Source organism: Bufo bufo, chromosome 8 (assembly GCF_905171765.1).
Source record: "Bufo bufo chromosome 8, aBufBuf1.1, whole genome shotgun sequence".
Lineage (NCBI taxonomy): Eukaryota > Metazoa > Chordata > Amphibia > Anura > Bufonidae > Bufo > Bufo bufo.
Genome location: NC_053396.1, coordinates 125244372 through 125268203, shown reverse-complemented (window position 1 = coordinate 125268203; position 23832 = coordinate 125244372). Strand labels below are relative to the sequence as shown.

The 23832-nt window shown below is 45.3% G+C and overlaps 1 protein-coding gene across 1 annotated transcript in view; it reads left to right on the top strand.

Moving 5' to 3' along the window:
- The first annotated feature begins 4596 nt into the window (after nucleotides 1–4596).
- The window catches only part of SMARCA1 (SWI/SNF related, matrix associated, actin dependent regulator of chromatin, subfamily a, member 1), a 213767-nt gene continuing 194531 nt past the window's right edge, over nucleotides 4597–23832 (top strand). The window contains exons 1-2 of the mRNA XM_040442707.1: nucleotides 4597–4897; nucleotides 19119–19205. Of these exons, the coding sequence (XP_040298641.1) occupies nucleotides 4829–4897; nucleotides 19119–19205 (156 nt within the window). The 5' untranslated portion in view covers nucleotides 4597–4828. The remainder of the gene's footprint in view (nucleotides 4898–19118; nucleotides 19206–23832) is intronic.

The following is a 23832-nucleotide window of genomic DNA, read 5'->3' as shown; positions in this document are numbered from 1 at the left end:
GAGAAATCCGTTCAGGATGCATCAGGATGTCTTCAGTTCCGGTACGGAACGTTTGTTGGCCGGAGAAAATACCGCAGCATGCTGCGCTTTTTGCTCCGGCCAAAAATCCTGAACACTTGCCGCAAGGCCGGATCCGGAATTAATGCCCATTGAAAGGCATTAATCCGGATCCGGCCTTAAGCTAAACGTCGTTTCGGCGCATTGCCGGATCTGACGTTTAGCTTTTTCTGAATGGTTACCATGGCTGCCGGGACGCTAAAGTCCTGGCAGCCGTGGTAAAGTGTAGTGGGGAGCAGTATACTTACCGTCCGTGCGGCTCCCGGGGTGTTCCAGAGTGACATCAGGGCGCCCCACGCGCATGGGTGACGTGATCACATGGATCACGTCATCCATGCGCATGGGGCGCTCTGACGTCATTCTGGAGCCGCACGGACTGTAAGTATACCGCTCCCCACTACTACTATGGCAACCAGGACTTTAATAGCGTCCTGGCTGCCATAGTAACACTGAAAGCATTTTGAAGACGGATCCGTCTTCAAATGCTTTCAGTTCACTTGCGTTTTTCCGGATCCGGCGGGCACCTCCGGCAAATGGAGTGCACGACGGATCCGGACAACGCAAGTGTGAAAGAGCCCTAAAATGTATCTGTATAGCGCCACCTGCTGTTTGTTTTATTTATTTCTTGTCCGCTCACTGAGGTGGTCGCACGCGCTCAGCTTAAATCTTCAACTGTCCCCAGCCATATCTTCTGTTAGAAAGCGCAGTGGTTACAGGGAAAGACCTACTGCAGAAATGACAAACCCCCTTGAGAAAGTTTCACGAACATGGCAAAAAAAAGAGTCATCAAAACTTTACATGCTCACCGCAGCAATTGGTGTAATTACAACTGTGGCGTCCCCATTCACTTCTATGGGACGGCGCTGTAGTATTCCCTTGAACAGACATTGCCATCCCATAGAAGTGAATGGGAATAGACTAGTAAAGAAACCGCAGCACTCTCTTGTCTTCAATAAGGTTTATTCACCCAAGCAATGCTTGGGTGAATAAACCTTTGGATATTGAAGACAAGAGAGTGCTGCGGTTTCTTTACTAGTCTATTCGGGTTTGGGGGAGTGCAGGACTGACTCCCAACACGGCTGGCACCACCACATTAAGGAACGGTAATTTAATACTATTTTTTCCGTTGTGCTGCTACACTTAGTTTTTTCTATAGAGGTGAATGGGGACGCCGTACTTGTAATTACACCTGCTCACCACTACAATTGCTGCGGCGAGCAGGTAAACAGAGCAGAGAAGGCAGCTGATGTGATATTGATGACCTATACTGAGGATATGTCATTCATAGTAAAAAGCGGACAGCCTCTTTAACCCCTTCTACCCCAGGCCAGTTTTCACCTTCCTGCCCAGACCATTTTTTGCAAATCTCACTTTATGTGGTAATAACTTTGGAACGCTTTTACTTATCTAGGCCATTCTGAGAATGTTTTCTCGTGACACGTTGTACTTCATGATAGTAATAAATTTGAGTCAATATAGTTCACCTTTATTTCTGAAAAAATTCCAAATTTACCTAAAATTTTGAAAAATTCGCAATTTTCAAAATTTCAATTTCTCTGCTTTTAAAAGTGATACCTCATAAAATATTACTTAACATTCCCCATATGTCTACTTTATGTTTGCATCATTTTGTAAATGTCAATTTATTTTTTGGGGACGTTAGAAGGCTTAGAATTTTAGAAGCAATTCTAAATAATTTTAAGAAAATTTCCAAAACCCACTTTTTAAGGACCAGTTCAGGTCTGAAGTCACTTTGTGAGGCTTACATAGTAGAAACCCCCCATAAATGACCCCATTGTAGAAACTACACCCCTCAGGAATTAAAGGAAAATGGAGATAAAATGTCTAAATTTCACTTTTTTGGCAGATTTTCAATTTTAACCACCTCAGCCCCCCTAGCTTAAACCCCCTTAATGACCAGAACACTTTTTACACTTCTGACCTACAGTACTTTCACCGTTTATTGCTCGGTCATGCAACTTACCACCCAAATGAATTTTACCTCCTTTTCTTCTCACTAATAGAGCTTTCATTTGGTGGTATTTCATTGCTGCTGACATTTTTACTTTTTTTGATATTAATCAAAATTGACCGAAATTTTTGCAAAAAAATTACATTTTTCCCTTTCTGTTGTAAAATTTTTCAAATAAAACTACATTTCTATATAATTTTTTCTCTAAATGTATTGTTCTACATGTCTTTGATAAAAAAAAAATGCAATAACTGTATATTTATTTGTTTGGGTAAAAGTTATAGCGTTTACAAACTATGGTGCAAAAAAATTAATTTACGCACTTTGACTTTCTGAGCACCTGTCATGTTTCCTGAGGTTCTACAATGCCCAGACAGTAGAAAAACCCCACAAATAACCCCATTTCGGAAAGTAGACACCCTAAGGTATTCGCTGATGGGCATAGTGAGTTCATGGAAGTTTTTATTTTTTGTCACAAGTTAGCGGAAAATGATTTTTTTTTTTTTTCTTACAAAGTCTCATATTCCACTAACTTGTGACAAAAAATAAAATTTTACATGAACTCGCCATGCACCTCACAAAATACCTTGGGGTGTTTTCTTTCCAAAATGGGGTCACTTGTGGGGTATTTATACTGCCCTGGCATTTTAGGGGACCTAAAGCGTGAGAAGTAGTTTGGAATCCAAATGCGTAAAAAATGCCCTGTGAAATCGTAAAGGTACTCATTGGAATTTGGGCCCCTTTGCCCACCTAGGCTGCAAAAAAGTGTCACACATGTGGTATCGCCGTACTCAGGAGAAGTAGGGCAATATGTTTTGGGGTGTATTTTTACATATACCCATGCTGGGTGAGAGAAATATCTCTGTAAAAGACAACTTTTCCCATTTTTTTATACAAAGTTGTCATTTTACAGAGATATTTCTCTCACCCAGCATGGGTATATGTAAAAAGACACCCCAAAACACATTGCCCTACTTCTCCTGAGTACGGCGATACCACATGTGTGACACTTTTTTGCAGCCAAGATGCGCAAAGGGGCCGAAAGTCCAACGAGTACCTTATACTTAGCATCCTGTATTCAGAATGCTATTATTTTCCATTATAACCATGTTATAATGGAAAATAATAAAAATCTACAGAACACCAAACCCAAACTTCAGTGAAGAAGTCCGGGTTCAGGTCTGGGTACCACCTGAGGGGTTAATAGCGGCGGATCGCAGCGCGCAGTCATACAGGCTGGGTGTCGGGTATGGGATATGTCTGGCACCTGCAGTCTGCGTTTGTATTAAGCATAAACGATATTCATTGGTGGCACAGTGCACCGAACCCCCCCTACCCCAGTATTATAAAGCAGAATCATTGGTGGCGCAGTGCGCCCCCAACCCCCCCTACCCCAGTATTATAAAGCAGAATCATTGGTGGCGCAGTGCGCCCCCAACCCCCCCCCCCCCAAGTATTATTATCATTGGTGGCAGTTCCGATTGGAGCCCCAGCAGTTTAATCCTGGGGCTCAGATTGGTTACCATGGCAGCCAGGACGCTACTCAAGCCCTGGCTGCCATAGTCAGCTCCATGCTGCTGTGTGCACAAAGCACAGGGCAGCAGGGAGAGTGTGAGGTCCTATTCACGCTAATAGAGCTCTATCAGGGTGAATAGGACAAGGGATGAAAGATCCCAGGTTCTAGCCCCTAAGGGGGAAATAGTTATTAAATAAAAAAAATAAAAAGTACAAAAAAACAAACCCCAAAACATTAAGTTTAAATCACCCCCTTGCCCAATTTTACATACAAAATATATAAACAATAAAAAAAAATACATATTGCCACGCCCGAAAAAGTGCAAACTATTAAAATATTTAAAAATATCTCCTATGCAGTGAACGCCGTCACAGAAAAAAAAAAAACATGCAATTTGCCATTTTTTAGTCACCTTGTCCCGACAAAAATTAGGTTAGGACTGTTCTATTACGGTCCAGACGTTCCATAAAATGTGGAATGCACGCAGATTTTTTGGCGTTTTATTTTTTTCACGTGGTATTGAGTATCGCAATACTTTATGGTATCCAAATGGAGTCAAAATTTTGGTATCGTGACAACCCTAGGTAAGACGTGTTTTTTTAATTTTTTTTATTAAACCGTAATTATATGTATTTTAAATTTGGTGACTAAATTTTCCAGGATAGGAGCCAAAGTCTGGAGCCCTGCCACCGGTGGACTGATGATGATGGGGGACGCCTGAGCCCTCCTCATAGCCTACCATTTTGTGACAGACTGTGGTACTTGGCTCTGTTGGGGCGGTATAATGTGCAGGCCCGACCTTCCATCAATCCGGACCCAACTACAAAACTGGAACACTTTTGGTATTTTGTTGCAGCCCTCTCCCACAGCTCCCCTACATGATTTCTAACAGGGACAGTCCTTCTAACCCTCAAACCTCCCCCTTGTCACCTCCACCAGACACACGGCCGGTGCTCTGTGCACACTACACGTTTCTAGAAAGATAGGGAGGTCACATGACCGCTCGGTGCCACGTGACTCTCCGTCCTCAGCCGCTCTCCTCCATCGCCGCTGTGTACTGCGCAGTGTGGGCACAGAAGCGCGCTCCCGCCGCCTGCTGCTCGCTCCCGAGCACCGGACCGCCTTCTGTCTACCGGGGCGGTCGGTACCGTGTCGGGGTGGGCGTGTCCTCTGCCGTGACTTTACTTTATAGCCACCTACAAGTCTATTTTATTTCCCCCCGTATTGCATCCGTATTTTACAGCAGAGTGAAGCGAGCAGACGGAGGCCCGGTGTCAGCAGTGATGGAGGAGCAGGCTGACGAGGAAGTGCCTTCCACTTCACGGGAGGAAGCAGACACTGCTGCCGACGAGGTACATATGAAGAAGGCAGTGGGGGAGGGGAGGCAGAGTTGTCAGCTTCGGGTCACAGCTACCCCTTTTTCCCGCGGTTTTGCGCTTTTTTTGGCCGCGGTTTTTGTGTTTGAGGCAAAATGGCGGGAAAAACAAGACAGACCGGGGGAAATCTCGTGTCTAGCAAAAAGAGCAGATTGCGCAGCAAGGGTGGATTTTTCTGAGGCGTTTTGCAGCAGGATATAAAGTGAGCAGGGCGAGTCAGAAGCTGGTTGGTTCACTATAGCAGCCAATCACAGCTCTTCTTTCATTTTCTGAAAAGTAGTAGAATGCTAAGAGCTGTAATGCCATTGGCTGCCATAGACTGTCTGCACTGTTATATAAGTGCCCAGCAAGGCGAGGTTCAGTGATGGTAGCAGTGGCGGGCACGTGTCTCTGCTGCCATAGAGATGAGCAAATTTCATATTTTGAAATTTGTTCACACTTCGTTTGTTGGTAAAAGGTGAATTGCGTTATGGATTCCGTTACTTAACGCAAATCTATGAGGGAATGCCTTTAGAGGGGAGTCCTCTCCTGCATAACGGAAAGGGGACAGATCCATCCATTTTGCAGGCCATAGACTTCTATTATGACAGAATCAATAACGGAATGCCTCTGAAGGCATTCCGTCATAGCTTTGCGTTATGGTCCGTGGTAACTGAATCCATAACGCAATTCACCTTTTGCCAACAAACGTTCTTATACTTGACCTTTGTCCAGACCTCCCAACTTTTGAAAAACACAGAGAGATAATGCCCCCTTTACAGTAGTTATGGCCAGATATGTGGCCCCTTTACAGTAGTTATGGCCAGATATGTGCCCGCTTCACAGTAGTTATGGCCAGATATGTGCCCGCTTCACAGTAGTTATGGCCAGATATGTGCCCCCTTCACAGTAGTTATGGCCAGATATGTGCCCCCCTTCACAGTAGTTATGGCCAGATATGTGCCCCCCTTCACAGTAGTTATGCCCAGATATGTGCCCCCTTCACAGTAGCTATGCCCAGATATGTGCCCCCTTCACAGTAGCTATGCCCAGATATGTGCCCCCTTCACAGTAGCTATGCCCAGATATGTGCCCCCTTCACAGTAGTTATGCCCAGATATGTGCCCCCTTCACAGTAGTTATGCCCAGATATGTGCCCCCTCACAGTAGTTATGGCCAGATATTTCTCCCCTTCACAGTGGTTATGCCCAGATATTTTCCCCCTTCACAGTGGTTATGCCCAGATATTTTCCCCCTTCACAGTGGTTATGCCCAGATATGTGCCCCCTCACAGTGGTTATGCCCAGATATGTGCCCCCTCACAGTGGTTATGCCCAGATATGTGCCCCCTCACAGTGGTTATGCCCAGATATGTGCCCCCTCACAGTGGTTATGCCCAGATATGTGCCCCCTCACAGTGGTTATGCCCAGATATGTGCCCCCTCACAGTGGTTATGCCCAGATATGTGCCCCCTCACAGTAGTTATGCCCAGATATGTGCCCCCTCACAGTAGTTATGCCCAGATATGTGCCCCCTCACAGTAGTTATGCCCAGATATGTGCCCCCTCACAGTAGTTATGCCCAGATATGTGCCCCCTCACAGTAGTTATGCCCAGATATGTGCCCCCTCACAGTAGTTATGCCCAGATATGTGCCCCCTCACAGTAGTTATGCCCAGATATGTGCCCCCTCACAGTAGTTATGCCCAGATATGTGCCCCCTCACAGTAGTTATGCCCAGATATGTGCCCCCTCACAGTAGTTATGCCCAGATATGTGCCCCCTCACAGTAGTTATGCCCAGATATGTGCCCCCTCACAGTAGTTATGCCCAGATATGTGCCCCCTCACAGTAGTTATGCCCAGATATGTGCCCCCTCACAGTAGTTATGCCCAGATATGTGCCCCCTCACAGTAGTTATGCCCAGATATGTGCCCCCTCACAGTAGTTATGCCCAGATATGTGCCCCCTCACAGTAGTTATGCCCAGATATGTGCCCCCTCACAGTAGTTATGCCCAGATATGTGCCCCCTCACAGTAGTTATGCCCAGATATGTGCCCCCTCACAGTAGTTATGCCCAGATATGTGCCCCCTCACAGTAGTTATGCCCAGATATGTGCCCCCTCACAGTAGTTATGCCCAGATATGTGCCCCCTCACAGTAGTTATGCCCAGATATGTGCCCCCTCACAGTAGTTATGCCCAGATATGTGCCCCCTCACAGTAGTTATGCCCAGATATGTGCCCCCTCACAGTAGTTATGCCCAGATATGTGGCCCCTCACAGTAGTTATGCCCAGATATGTGGCCCCTCACAGTAGTTATGCCCAGATATGTGCCCCCCTCACAGTAGTTATGCCCAGATATGTGCCCCCCTCACAGTAGTTATGCCCAGATATGTGCCCCTTCACAGTAGTTATGCCCAGATATGTGCCCCCTTCACAGTAGTTATGCCCAGATATGTGCCCCCTCACAGTAGTTATGGCCAGATATTTTCATCCTTCACAGTGGTTATGCCCAGATATGTGCCCCCTCACAGTAGTTATGCCCAGATATGTGCCCCCTCACAGTAGTTATGGCCAGATATTTTCCCCCTTCACAGTGGTTATGCCCAGATATTTTCCTCCTTCACAGTGGTTATGCTCAGATATGTGCCCCCTCACAGTAGTTATGGCCAGATATTTTCCCCCTTCACAGTGGTTATACCCAGATATTTCTACCTTCACAGTGGTTATGGCCAGATATGTGCCCCCTCACAGGAAGTTAAAAAACAAAACAAAAATGTAAATGCTCACCTAGTTCCTGCGATGATCACGGCTCCCCAGCAGGATACTGTTACACATCTTGCTTGCAGGGCTGTGTAGAAGGAGAAGCACAGAGGATGATTCCACTGCTCCTTCTACACAGACCGGTAGAGAGATGTGTGACAGTACATAGTTCGGCTCCATTCACACATCCGCAATTCCGTTCTGCATTTTGCGGAACGGAATTGCGGACCCATTCATTTATATGGGGCAGCACGATGTGCTGCCCGGATACGGAATTGCGGACCCGCACTTCCGGGTCCGCAATTCCGTTCCCGAAAAAAAAATAGAACATGTCCTATTCTTGTCCGCAATTGCGGATGTGTGAATGGACCCTTCCGCTTCCGGGGAGCTCTGGCAGCTCGCTGTTGGCTTCCTGCTTCACCATTACAATCAGCTGTCAGGTCATCAGTGTAAAGCACTTGGACAATCCCTTTAACGCTTCCTTCACGCATACCAGCATTTCATACACAGATAATAAAGGGGTTTTCCGGGGCAGATATTGATCCTTATAGTATAAAGAGTGATAGGCACACACCATATGGAATCACATAGGACTAAGGCTACTTTCACACTAGCGTTCTGGGTTCCGCTTGTGAGCTCCGTTTGAAGGCTCTCACAAGCGGCCCTGAACGGATCCGTACGGCCCCAATGCATTCTGAGTGGATGCGGATCCGCTCAGAATGCATCAGTCTGGCAGCGTTCAGCCTCCGTTCCGCTCAGCAGGCGGACACCTGAACGCAGCTTGCAGCGTTCGGGTGTCCGCCTGGCCGTGCGGAGCCAAATGGATCTGTCCAGACTTACAATGTAAGTCAATGGGGACGGATCCGTTTGAAGTTGACACAATATGGTGCAATTTCAAACGGATCCGTCCCCCATTGACTTTCAATGCAAAGTCTTTACGGATCCGTCTGACTACTTTCAGACTTAGAATTTTTTCTGAAAGATAATGCAGACGGATCCATTCTGTACGGATCCCATCGTTTGCATTAGGCTACTTTCACACTAGCGTTCGGGTGTCCGCTCGTGAGCTCCGTTTGAAGGCTCTCACAAGCGGCCCCGAACGCAGCCGTCCAGCCCTAATGCATTCTCAGTGGACGCGGATCCGCTGAGAATGCATCAGTCTGGCAGCGTTCAGCCTCCGCTCCGCTCAGCGAGCGGACACCTGAACGCTGCTTGCAGCGTTCGGGTGTCCGTCTGGCCGTGCGGAGGCAAGCGGATCCGTCCAGACTTACAATGTAAGTCAATCGGGACGGATCCGTTTGAAGATGACACAATATGGCTCAATCTTCAAACGGATCCGCCCCCATTGACTTTCAATGTAAAGTCTGGACGGATCCGTTCAGGCTACTTTCTGACTTAGAAATTTTTCCAAGTTATAATGCAGACGGATCCGTTCTGAACGGATACAAACGTCTGCAGTATAGGAGCGGATCCGTCTGAGCAGACACCAGACGGATCCGCTCCGAACGCAAGTGTGAAAGTAGCCTAAGGTGTTCAAATATCAAACAGATTTTATTTGTATGTAACACACTGATAAAAATAATCAAAAGTTTAAAATATGTAAAATAAATATAAAAAATGGTGAGAAATGTGAATCTATTCCGTCGGTGTCCCTGTTAAGGGCAATCTACATAAATTACGAGGACGTTTTGTACCTAAATAAACTTGTAGATATCACACCATATTTATTAGGTTTTAACTTTACTATATCAAAACCATAGTATATACATATAGATCCAAACGTGTTTTTACATTAGTGCAGTAAACCATAGGAACCGATATTAAGTGAATAGGATAACGGGTATTTCATAGGAGTCCTGGACCGCATATAATGTTTAGCTATTGGTTTTATATTATATTGTGTCTACTGAAACATCTGGCAACTAAATAGATATTCACTATTGACCGAAATTAATCAGGTTAATTGAGATGGTTTTGCAGCCTAAAAATTCAGTTCACAGCAAACATCATATATACCAAACCATAAATCCTAAAAATTCCATTTACAATAGATATCATGTATACCAAACTATATTATGCATATCACATATGGGTGTCTATTGGTTCAGAAGTGCAGAAAATCGGTGGATCTATATCTGCATATTAATATGTTCTAAGTTGTAAAAATGCAAGTGACAGTTCAGACCATGCGGTCAGTATACCAGATTACTATGTCCATAGGAATATTTTAAAAGCTCTTTCTCTCTGTACGTGCACCATCATACACAATTGTTTGTTAGGCCGAATGCACGCGGCCGAGAGCGGTCTGTACGCACAGTGAGGCGAAGACTTTTGGAAGATGACCTGGTGTCAAGAAGGGCAGCAAAGAAGCCACTTCTCTCCAAAAAAAACATCAGGGACAGATTGATCTTCTGCAGAAAGTATGGTGAATGGACTGCTGAGGACTGGGGCAAAGTCATATTCTCCGATGAAGCCTCTTTCCGATTGTTTGGGGCATCTGGAAAAAGGCTTGTCCGGAGAAGAAAAGGTGAGCGCTACCATCAGTCCTGTGTCATGCCAACAGTAAAGCATCCTGAGACCATTCATGTGTGGGGTTGCTTCTCATCCAATTTTGCTCACTCACAATTTTGCCCAAAAACACAGCCATGAATAAAGAATGGAACCAAAACACCCTCCAACAGCAACTTCTTCCAACAATCCAACAACAGTTTGGTGAAGAACAATGCATTTTCCAGCACGATGGAGCGCCGTGCCATAAGGCAAAAGTGATAACTAAGTGGCTCGGGGACCAAAACGTTGACATTTTGGGTCCATTGCCTGGAAACTCCCCAGATCATAATCCCATTGAGAACTTGTGGTCAATCATCAAGAGGCGGGTGGACAAACAAAAACCCACCAATTCTGACAAACTCCCAAGAAGTGATTATGAAAGAATGGGTTGCTATCAGTCAGGAATTGGCCCAGAAGTTGATTGAGAGCATGCCCAGTCGAATTGCAGAGGTCCTGAAAAAGAAGGACCAACACTGCAAATACTGACTCTTTGCATAAATGTCATGTAATTGTCGATAAAAGCCTTTGAAACGTATGAAGTGCGTGTAATTATATTTCACTACATCACAGAAAGAACTGAAACAAAGATGTAAAAGCAGTTTAGCAGCAAACTTTGTGAAAACTAATATTTGTGTCATTCTCAAAACTTTTGGCCACGACTGTACATTCGGCCTTGCCCACGGTTAGGCGCGGGGATAAGGAATTCAGTGCGTACCGTGGCGTCTCACGTGGTCTCCGACACATACAGATCCTCCCTCTCTGTGCTTCCCGGTCTTGCTGCTCCTTATTTTCTAGTGTATCGCAGCCGGCTTTGTGTGTTGGTGCAGCAGTTCAGCACAGGTTCCACACATAAGATTTAGGTGAATGGAGAACCTTATCCACATAATGATTTCGCTTGTTTAAATAGCGTTTCCTCAGGTGGCAATTCCTCAAGGGATTCTTATGGAGTGCTTCATATAATTTCAAATGGGTACATCAGGCATGAGAGTTTTTAGCTTGCTCCTTCCTCAGTGGTTGGTGATATTGATCCTTCTCTCAGGCTAGGTCACAGTATTAGATAACTGATGGTCGGACACCCCTCACCCCTGCTGATCAGCCATTTCAGGCAGCCACTGGCATCAGGATGGAGCCAGAAGCACAAGGTTCCCTCTCCTGTGTAGTGGCCGTGTCGGGGTACTGCAGCTCGGCTGCCGTTCAGATGGAGCCTTCCGTGCACTGTATAGTTTGTGCCGCCTGTAGCTGATCGGTGGGGGTTCTAGGTGCGGGACCCCACTGATCTGATGTTGATGACCTATCCTGGAAAACCCCTTTGATGTGTGGCCTGCTGGCATCAGTTATACCCCAAATAATTGTGACGCACCTCGGGCAGTCTGTGAACTCAAATATACATGAACTAAGAGCTGGCGTAGTTAATGTACTCCATTTCCCAAGCTTTTTTGTGGCTTTTAAAAAATTTTTTTTTTGATTTTTGACATGTTTTTTTTTCCTTTTTCTTTTTTTCCCCATAGAGAAGGCTAAAAAACACCATGCCCCGAGCATGCTTTTGTTTTGAAAAGAAAAAAAAACACCTTGGACTCAAACAACGCAACTCAAGTGAAGAAAAACACCCCAAAAATACACTTTGTATTGCATTCCAAATTTCCGACACAGCCCATTGGATCTACCAATTTGTACACCAGAAAACTGGTGTAAATGACACCAGAAATCAACACCATCTGGGAGCGCCAGAATTCTTAAGTGGTGCATCTTATGCCAGTCTTAAAGGGGTTGCCCGAAATTTTGATATTGACAGCCTGTCCTCTTCTGATTGGCAGAGATCTGACTCCCAAAACACCCACCGACCAACTGTTTGAAAAGGCAGCAACGCTTTAGTGAGTGCTGCAACGTCACATTCATCACCCACATAGTCTAGATTCAACTGTATCTCATTAAAGAGGCAGTACGCTTTTTTCTATTGATGACCTATCCTCAGGATAGGTCATCAATATCAGATTGTGGGGGGCTGACTTCTGGCACCCCCTCCGATCAGCTGTAGTGCACTGCCTTCTGTTCACTGTTTACCTGCTTGCCATCACACCCACAGTGGTGAGCAGTGTAATTACATTTTAGCCGTCCCGACTCTGTAGTATTCACTTGAACAGGAAGAAGCTGTCCCATTGAAGTGAATGGGATGCCATAGTTGTAATTACACTGCTCGTATGCGATAGCGACTGCGAGCAGGTAAACAGAGAAGAGACGGCAGCGTTCGTATGAGCACTGCTTTCCCTTCAAACAGCTGATCGGCTGGATAGGATAGGTCATCAATAGAAAAAAGAGGACAACCCCGTGAATGGGGCTGAGCTGCAGTACCAAGCACTACCACCATACAATGTATGGCGCTGTGCTTGGTAACCTGTAAGACCACCTCAGGGCTCACTGGAGTGCCACAGCCTCTTTAAAAAGCTGATTAGTGTGGGCGCAGGGTGTTGCACCTCCGGATCCTGAGCATAGGCCATCAAATGTGAAAATATTGGAAATGGGCGTTCTTTGTGGCGCATTTGTGCCCAGCCGCGTCCCAACTGCCGGGTCCTTAGACACGCCCATCTCATTAGTATTCACTTCGCTGAGCGGTATTTCTCAGTCCCCGACATTAGGAGATCATGCGCATGCGCCCGGCACCCTCGCTCGCCGGGATCACATTGCGCCAAGTGAATACTAATGAGATAGGCGTGTCTAAGGACCCGGCAGTTGGGACGCGGCTGGGCACAAATGCGCCACAAAGAACGCCCCTTGGGCAGAAAGGAGAGGTGATTATAAAGATTATTTTTAACGTTTTATAATGCGCACAGGGATAATACTTATATGAATTGGGAACTTATTATAAGACCTAGGGGGGCATATAAAGAGCTAATTATGCTCAGAAGGCCTGTCAGTGTCCCTTTAAGGATTACCCCCTCTCTTTATTATTTATCTATTGTAAGTGATAATTGATATTCATTTTTTTTTGGGGGGGTGCGGGGGTCTTATTGCTAAATCACTGCCCCTTTTCCTTTGATCAGTTGTATTGTAAAAGTATGCTGCAAACAATGACCGAGCATGTCACTCCACGATTGACTCACCTTGTTCACACAATGTATTATTTTTCTGCTCAGATGAATTAGTTTTAAGTTTCATGCTATTTTTTTATTTTTTTAAATTAATTTAACTTTCTTTTATAGCGCTGACATATTCCGTGGCACTTTACAGAAGTTATCATTACTCACTGCCCTCAGTGGGGCTCACAATACAATCCCTATCAGGAAACTCCTTGCAGATGTTGTCCTTGGTGGGAGTAAAACCTAGGATCCCAGTGCTGAAAGGCACCAGTACTAATCACCAAGTCACCACTGCCAAGATGACCTCCTTGTGACTGAAGGTGGCCATTGTACTCTCCCAGAGATCTGCAGGGAGTGATAAAGAGGAATATGACCACGACTTCATATTTTCCAGACATTATCAGCTTTATTCAGAAGTTTGATACTGTAGGTGTTGAGAGACTTGTGACATTCTAGTGAAGTCTGATCATAAAAACTTTCCAGGGTTGTAAAATTTCCCCATTAAAAGGGCCACCCATGTTCCAGTAAATGCAGTGCAGTAGACCGCAGTCTCGGAGGTAAGACACACTGGAATTTGCATACACTATCGTTCCTGGACTGTGTCAGAATTGGGCTGTAAAGCTATTCTCCCCTTAAAAGGGTATTCCCATCACAGACAAGGAGAACGGAGCAGGGAGAGCTGTGGCTGGAGGACCCCAGATTTCCTGGGGTCTGTCAACCACCAAGCGCTGCTCCCTGCTGCTCCTATAGAAGTGAATGGGAGCGGACGCACGGTCCCTGCTCCCATTCATTTCTATGGGGCAGACGGAATTTTCGGTGGCCCCATAGAAATCAATGGAAGGCAGCTGCGCATGCGCAGTGTGCCCTCCATTCATTTCCCTACTTCGTTCTCATTGTAGGTGCAGGTACCAGGGGTGGGACCCACACCTATCAGACAATGGGGGCATATCCTAGTGATTTGCCTCCATTGTTTGGGATGGGAAAACCCCTTTAAGCTTCATAACCATCTCATAGGACTCTTCCTGTCCTGATGCCAATGCTACGTCCGCATTCAACCTTGTAAACACCGAGGGCAACACAGCAGACACCACTACTGAATGTTTTTTTTTTTTTTTCCCTCAGATGTACCAGTTATTATTGTGTGCCATAACACCCTCCTGGACTGCCCCTTTAAGGCTGGTTTTACACTGGCGATTGCAAAACATTGTAATGCGTTCTGCACGCGCTTGAGAAAAATCGGCATGTTTGGTACCCGAACTTCTTCACAGAAGTTTGGGTTATGGTTAGGTGTTGTGTAGATTGTATTATTTTCCCTTATAACATGGTTATAAGGGGAAATAATAACATTCTGAATACAGAATGCATAGTACAATAGGGATGGAGAGGTTAAAAAAAATAAATAAAAAAAAGTAACTCCCCTTAATCCACTTGTTCGCGCAGCCCGGCTTCTCTTCTGTCTTCATCTGTGAGGTGAAGGACCTGTGGTGACGTCACTATGCTCATCACATGGTCCATCACATGATCATTTATCATGGTGATGGATCATGTGATGAGCGTAGTGATGTCACCACAGGTCCTTTTCCTGTGCACAGCAAAGAAGAAGACAGAAGAGAAGCTGGGCTGCGCGAGCAAGTGGATTAAGGTGAGTTAAATAATTTAGAATGTTATAAGGGAAAATAATAATGATCGGGTCTCCATCCCGATCGTCTCCTAGCAACCGAGCATGAAAATCGCACCGCATCCGCACTTGCTTGCGGATGCTTGCGATTTTTACGCAGCCCCATTCACTTCTATGGGGCCTGCGTTGCTCGGAAATCTCGCCCGTGTGAAAGAGGCCTAAAGGGGGTTATCTGGGAATTTGATACTGATGCCCTATCATCAGGATAAGTCATTAGATCGGCAGGGATCGACTCCCAACGCCCTTGCTAATCGGTGTTTGAAGAAGCCATACCGCTCACTGGAGCTCCGGTGAGGTGGTGGCGGAAGTCAGACCCCGCTATCTCATATTGATTATGTAGTCCATGAGATTTCTAGCATGTACAGGTATAGATCTTGTGAATATGAATGACTTTATCGAAGAATTGCCAGATATTTTTCTCCTGTATGAATGAAGCAGCCACGTGACCACCATATTGAGCGAGAGTAAGTGGTAGACGGATGGACCGTACACTCCAGACTGTTTCCAAAGTATGTCCTGTCCCACACGTGCAAAGTGGAATAAGTTGCTCAGAATAAATAAAAAAAATATATAGTAGTTTCTCCAATGTCTGGGTTTACACAAAGATTTTACCCAACCTTGTATTCAGGCACGTTGGAGATATATGCAGTTGTATTCCCAGCCTATAACTCTCTCAAGCCTCCAACACATGCCACTGCCCCTCGCCCAGGCATACAGTGGGATTGGCAAACTCAGTTGGTGGGAGATGAGGGCAACTAGCCAACAAGAGCAGCATCAGAGCCCTGGGAGGGTGATGGTGCGGCATGAGACCTGGTGGTGGCGGTGGGGAGAAGCCAGCATGGAGAAATGGCTCTGTTGGTCCTGGTGTCTGAACTGACGCCAGGTGGGCTGTAGATCCATATACCAGTAGCAGGTCCAGTAGCCTGATAGTTTACTCAGTGATGGGGGCTACTGGAGCACATGATGAGATGCTGGGGGTAAGGAGGCATCTATTGATGAATGATTGGGGTGGGGTTGGAGACAGTGACAAGAGTCCTCTTATATTCAGATGTCCTTCTGTAAGATTACAAGCACTGTGGGTGTATGCAGGAAGTATTTCCACAAAATATGCCCTTTATGCCCACCTCTGATGTTTTCTGTATGTCATCCATTGACTGCATTATTAAAATGCCTTATGCTGAATGATATGCATTATTCCACTCTTTTGGCATACACTTGGTTTGTAGAGACCTGTGGGCACGTCCGAGTATATGGAGGGGAATAGTCCTGGTGTATACTGATGATGTGATGGAAAAATGAAATGTGGGCAGAGCAATGTATGAATTCCTATTAACACATCCTAACTGAAGGCTACATTCACACAACTGTATGTGTTTTGCGGTCCTCAAAAAAAAAAAAAAAAGGATGACGTCCGTATGGCATCCGTTGTTTTGCAGATCCATTGTAACAATGCCTATCCTTGTCCGCAAAATGGACATGTAGGACATGTTCTATTTCTATGGAAAGGACATATGGATGTGGATGGCACACTGTGTGCTGTCCGCATTTTTTGTGGACCAATTGAAATTAATAGTTCTGCATCCTATCCGCAAAAAAAACAAATCGGAACAGACACGGAAACAAAATACATTCGTGTGAATGTAGCCTAAGGAAATCAGAGGTAGGTACTCCCCTTAGAGCAGGGACGTGCTGGAAAGGGTAGCTCTTGCTTTTTAGGGCATAGTCACTGCATTTCCTTCACAGCGCCCAAATAAAATGACCAATGAAATAGATAACTGGGGCAAACAGCTGCATCCTGTGTAAGCCGCCGTTCTATAGGTTTGTGCTACAGATGGTCAGACCAGTAAGACCAGTACCGCACACAACCGTATGGTTTTAAACAGATTTTTTTGTTCAGTTTTTTTGTTTCAGTAGTGTTTCAGTTCCGTTTTGCCGTTCCGTGTTTCCGTTTGTGTTCGTTTTTTGCGGAACAGAAGCATGCAATAATGTTTAAACAGTAAGTACATAAAAAAATTGGGCTGGGCATAAAATTTTCAATAGATGGTTCGGCAAAAACGGAACGGATATGGAAGACATACGGATGCATTCTGTATGCATTCCGTATTTTTTTTATGAACCATTGACTTGAATGGAGCCATGGAACGTGATTTACGGGCAATAATAGGACATGTTCTATGTTTAAACAGAAATACGGAAACGGAAGGCATACGGAGTACCAATGAATGGTTCCGCATACGGTCCATATACGGAACGCATACGGGAAAAAAAAAGTTTGTGTGCCGGAGGCCTTAAAGGGATACTCTGGTTATATGAAGTTATCCCCTACAGAATAGAGGATAACTATAAGGTCAGTGGGGGTCCTACCACTATATCTCCACCGATCTTTAGAATGGGGGCCTATTACCCTGTGGATTTTTTATCTTATTTCAACGTAATAAGTTGGCTTCCAAATCCTCCAGACCTGTAAAATGTGCTGGAAAAACAAGTCCAATCTATGGAGGACATTACATGACTTAAAGGGGTTGTCTCACCTGAAACATTGGTGGCAAATCGCTCCCAAAGTAAAGGAGAGCGCATGTGTGGTCGCCCTCCATTCATTTCTATGGGAGTGCCGAAAATAGCTGAGTGGCGTGCTCGGCTGTCATCCGAAGTCCCATAGAAATGAATGGAGAGCGCTCTGCGCAAGTGCGGCCATTGCTCCATTTGCTTCTATGGAACTGGCAGAACTTTATGGTTCTCCCTTAGGAATAAATGGAGGTTGGCTGCACACGTGCGGTGTGGTCTTATTCACTTTGGGAGCTCCGTTCCTGTCCCCGCACCTATCTGACATTTGTGGTGTATCCTAGTGATATGCCACCAATGTTGCATGTGAGAAAACCCCTTTAATGGATCTGCTGCCTTTGACGTGACGCCATATACCACAGGACACCTTCTGAGGTCTTATGGAGTCCATGCTTCAACAGGTCAGAGCTGTTTTGGAGGCACAGGGTGCACTCTGGCTTTAAAGGGAACCTGTCACCTGGATTTTGTGTATAGAGCTGAGGACATGGGTTGCTAGATGGTCGCTAGCACATTCGCATTACCCTGACCCCATAGCTCTGTGTGCTTTTATTGTGTAAAAAAAAAAACTATTTGATACATATGCAAATTAAGCTGAGATGAGTCCTATCCCTGAGATGAGTCAGGGATAGGACTCATCTCAGCTTAATTTGCATATGTATCAAATAGTTTTTTTTTTACACAATAAAAGCACACAGAGCTATGGGGACTGCGTATTGCAGATGTGCTAGCGGCCATCTAGCAACCCATGTCCTCAGCTCTATACACAAAATCCTGGTGACAGGTTCCCTTTAACATTATAGCAGACTGCTGAATGTGTGGACAGTAAGGCTACCAATTTTTTTATAATTTTTTTTTTTTGGTGCGGATTTCACCCTTTGTAATGCAAGGGTGAGAAATGTGGCAAAATTGCATCCAATCCGCAATAAAAAAACACGGGTAACACAAGCTGGTTTTGGTGCTGAAAAGTACAGAAAGTATAAAGGAACAACATTATTATTATTATTTTTTATTCATTCATGATTTTCAGCTTCCAAACATCAGGAAACCTGACCGTGTGGCCGTACCCGGAGTTCCCATGCACACAAGCGTATTTTCTGATGCACATTTTTTGTGGGTCGGATCCATTCATTTCAATGGGGCCGCAAAAGATGCAGACGGCACACCATGTGCTGGCTTCATCTGTTTGTCCATTCAGCGACCCTGCATAAAAGAGAGAACGTGTCCTATTCTTGTCCATATTGCGGACAAAGATAGTACATTTCTACATACATGGAGGCATGCACACGGCCAAAATCCACGATTTGCAGACCACTAAAATGGATACGGTCATGTGCATGAGCCCTTATTGTATCCTGATTTGGATCCACACAGAGGGTATATTGGCTTTTGTAAGCTCCTCCAGTGTGTCCTTGTCCCGTGGTAGCACTGGATGTGACAGAGAACGATAGAACATATATTTGATTTTCAGGACACTTTCCAGAATCAGAAGACTAATTTTTTTTCCTCCTGTCGTCTTTTTCTAGGTTTTGTCTCGATGTGTTTTCATCATCTAGTGTGTAATTCTTTGTCACTTTTATTCTGTCCTAGAAAAATGATCCTCCCTTTCAACTGAAGCTTCCACCTAAAGCTCAGCGTCCCGAAAAGGAAGTGGATCCAGAGTATGAAGAAAAGATGGTAAGCAGTGCGTTGTCAGGAGAACAGACGCTGAGGCTGCCCCCGAGTAGTACAATAGCAGGAAGCACCAACTTTACTGACAGGATGTGACCAGGAAGGTTGGTGAGGAAATTGTCAGTGCCCGCTCTTTCTCCAACACCCTGAGTCAGTGTATATCAGACTCTCTAACCAAGCATAGTGAGCTGATACACGTCCTACATGTTAGTGGGGTAAATGGGCTCTTTATGGTTCCTGGAGCTGGTGATATTGTGATATTACAGGAGAGCATTATAAATGATCGCTCAGAAGCAGTGTAGCCAAACACGTATGAATACAACGAGCACAACTGATTAGGGTGATTACTCACAGTGGGGTCATTCACTATCTTCCATATGCCAGTTTTTGGCATCAAAAAGACCCTTTTTTGCAACTTTCAAATTCCTGTGCGACAATATTTTGTTGCATGGGCATTTTTACGCCGTCCTCGCCACTTAAGAGTGATGTGGGCTTTATATTTATGCTTGGAAACAGGCTAAGGCTACTTTCACACTGCCGTTCAGAGCGGGTCCGTTCCTATAATGCAGACGTTTGTATCCGTTCAGAACGGATCCGTCTGCATTATAACTTAGAAAAAATTCTAAGTGTGAAAGTAGCCTGAACGGATCCGTCCAGACTTTACATTGAAAGTCAATGGGGGACGGATCCGTTTGAAGATTGAGCCATATTGTGTCATCTTCAAACGGATCCGTCCCCATTGACTTACATTGTAAGTCTGGACGGATCCGCTTGCCTCCGCACGGCCAGGCGGACACCCGAACGCTGCAAGCAGCGTTCAGGTGTCCGCTTGCTGAGCGGAGGCTGAACGCTGCCAGACTGATGCATTCTGAGCGGATCCGCGTCCACTCAGAATGCATTAGGGCTGGACGGATGCGTTTGGGGCCGCTTGTGAGCCCCTTCAAGCGGACACCCGAACGCAGGTGTGAAAGTAGCCTAAAAGTGTTGTGAAAACTTTTCCAGTCAGGGGCTGGCGTAGTTTTCACCCCCAAGGAGGTCCGCCTAATTTGTGATGATGCCTGTGCTTCCTACGGCAGCAAGGGGCTATCAAAGACCAGATAATAAGCTGGTCTTTGATGAATGACCCCCCCAGTGTTTTTTTGGTAAAACGGAGCAGTTTTTTGGGTTTTTTTTGGAGCCAAAATCAGAAGTGGATCCAGCAGGCAAGTGAGATATAAACTGTGGACTTTGTAAAACCACCCTAAGGGCTCATGCACATGACCGTTGTTGTTTTGTGGTCCGCAAAACATGGATACCGACCGTGTGCATTATACATTTTGCGGAACAGAACGTCCAACCCATAATAAAACAGTCCTATCTTTGTTTGTAATGTGGACACTAATAGGACATGTCGTATTTTTTTGCGTTACGGACACTGAATGCACACGGAGTCAGTTCTATTTTTTTGCGGCCCCATTAAAGTGAATAGTTCAGCATACAGGCCTCAAAAAAAACTGAATGGACATGGATTTTGCCCCAGCAACAGATCCATTGCATATGCTGACATTCTGAATAAAGTGAAGAAGCAATTCCGTTCTATTGTATGTATGTTTAGGGTCCACTCCTGGTTGTATTTGTACGGCGGTCCAGAACTGAGAAAGAAGTTGATCGCGGTTTTCACTATTTCTGTCTCCTCTTTTATGTACTACACGGCGCTCAGTGAGTGCTGGGTATCGAATAGAGGCAGCGCTTTACCTCAATTGGTCCGCCACGTGATCATGTGACTGATCACATGGCTAGATCACCTGTCAAGAAACAACCTTCAACTGCTGCAGTGATGAAGAAAAACTTGTCTCCATTGGGAGAAAGGCCCCCAAAATGTCTTACTGTGCACCAATAAAGTTGTTGTAACCATGCGTGTTATTGCTTTTATTCCAAGTGTTGTTATTCTTACAGGTCCGTATATCACGTGCGGCCATGAATTCATACACTCTTATATACCCACATACAGCACCTACGCCGTGTGTATTGTTAGAAACATTAAAGGGGTGTTCTCATGGCAGATCCACAAGATATGCCCTAAATGCTTGATACGTGGGGTTCCCATGTCTGGGACCCTCACTTAGGAGAATGGAGACACTATGACCCATCCCTGATATAGACAATTTTGGCAGTCCGATTCCTGGCTGCCAAATTGTCTATATGAGGGATGAGCAACCTCCGGATGTCCAGTTGTTCTGAAACGACAACTCCCAGAATCCTCCTTTCACTTCTATGGGAGTTGCAATAATAGCCGAGTAAGCGTGCATGCTGGGAGTTGTAGTTTCACAGCAGCTGGAGTGCCGAAGGTTGCTGTTCTCTGATCTATATACTTCAATGGACAGGTGGCCACTCTTCTGTTCAGCCGTCTCCATCCAGTAAAGTGTATGGAGAATGTGATGGCTGGAGATAGATTTACATTTACTACATGTCTCTAACAGTTGGATATTCACACCTACAGTACCTTCTGTTTCATGATTTGTAGCTGTTTGGTGCTAATATCTAGCTAATGGGCAATTCATTAAACCTCACACAAGCCTCTTAACAAATTGGGCATATCTTTGGTCCTCCATGCACCAAAAAGCCAAATCTATGCTAGGAGCTGGTCCCGCCGCTCCTACTAAGCCGCAGCAACACCATACCGCTTTTTGGTATAGTGGCGTGAGAGATGGAAAACGTCCAAAAGTCAAACATTTATGCCTCATGCAGGCGTCCATGTCCGTGCTCAAATCCGTGACCAGTTGGTCAGTGATGCATCCGTGAAGCTGTCCGTGTTGGGTCTGTGTCCGTTTTTTGCTGTCTGTGTTGCATCCGTGCATCAGCTGAAAAATAATTTTCAAAGCATCTCTTCTTAATGATCTGTGCAACACGGATGGCATCCGTGTTTTTCACTGACTCCTTGACTATAATTGGCGTGAGGGATCCGAGAACACGGACCAAGATAGGACATGCATCCGTGCTGAAAACACGGACCGCGCTAAAACACTGATGTGTGAATACACACATTCAAATGAATGGGGACGTGTGCTGTCCGCGGAGAACACACAGAGCACATGTCTGTGGAACACTGATGTGTGAATGAGGCTTTATGTGCACTGGTTTAAGGTACGTTCTGATTTGTGGTAGTGGATCCGGCAGAGAGCAGCCTGCTGGGTTTCACCGGATTCTACAGTTCACTGCCGGATGTCCATTGACCATAAAGTGGTCCGGCAGTGAGCTGGCTGCTTTCTGGCATAAATGCCGAGTTTTGTCAGCTAGCATCCTTTGAAAATTCCCATGAGCACATGGTGGTGTGTCCTGTCTTTCCCCTCTGATTTCAAATCTACTTCAGTAGTGGCATGATCCTTCTTTGAGGCAGATTTTTTTCTGCGTTTCCCAGTGAAGTCAGTTGGGAAGGACTAAAGTAGCAGTTTGCCCAAAGCAAATCAGCCTCCTGTTCCGCCACTTTTTTGTGTGGCAGATTTTAGCCGTGAGAATACGCTTTGTTGCTCCCTTTGTATCCCATATTTTAAGAGAGGGAGTTGTCTGCATTGCCCGCGTCCGTATTCCTCTCCTTACTTTGCTATATAAGGGCTCATTCAGACGGCTGTATGCTGTCAGCAAACATGCAGATTCGTTTTTTTTGCGGATTAGATGCTGTCCCATTCACTTCTATGGGGCCTTTTCTTCCATTGCACAGCTCAATGAGAAATGCATTTTTGCGGACAGCATACGGCCATCTGAATGAGCCCTAACTCTAAGTCCCCTTTCAGACGAATGAGGTTTAAGCATTGGACTTGCAGCGTATGTATGAGAGCACCCGTTCTGACCTCCCTAACACTGACTGGGTCGCATAGCATTATACTGATTTATGATGCCATGTAACCCTTAGAGGTCTGGAATGTAGTGTGTGAGACTGACATAATGCTGTCAGTGTTATACAATACATTCCAGTACTGTAAGGCCCCTTGCAGACGAGCGTGTCCGGATTAGGTCCGGATGCGTCCCGGTGCATTGCGGCAAACCCGCGCGAGTAGGAACGCAATTGCAGTCAGTTTTGACAGCGATTGCGTTCCGATGTTCAGTTTTTATCGCGCGGGTGCAATGTGTTTTGCACGCGCGTGATAAAAAACTGACTGTGGTACCCAGACCCGAACTTCTACACAGAAGTTCAGGTTTGGGTTAGTTGTAGTGTAGATTGTATTATTTCCCCTTATAACATGGTTATAAGGGAAAATAATAGCATTCTGAATACAGAATGCATAGTACTATAGGGCTGGTGGGGTTAAAAAAAAATAAAAAAATTTAAATTTAACTCCCCTTAATCCACTTGTTCGCACAGCCGGCATCTCTTCTGTCTTCATCTGTGAGCAATAGGACCTTTGATGACATCACTACGCTCATCACATGGTCCATCACTATGGTGATGGATCATGGGACGGGCCATGTGATGAACGCAGTGACGTCATCAAAGGTCCTATTGCTCACAGATGAAGACAGAAGAGATGCCAGCTGTGCGAACAAATGGATTAAGGTGAGTTAAATTAAATTTTTTTATTTTTTTTTTTAACCCCTCCAGCCCTATTTTACTATGCATTCTGTATTCAGAATGCTATTATTTCCCCTTTATAACCAT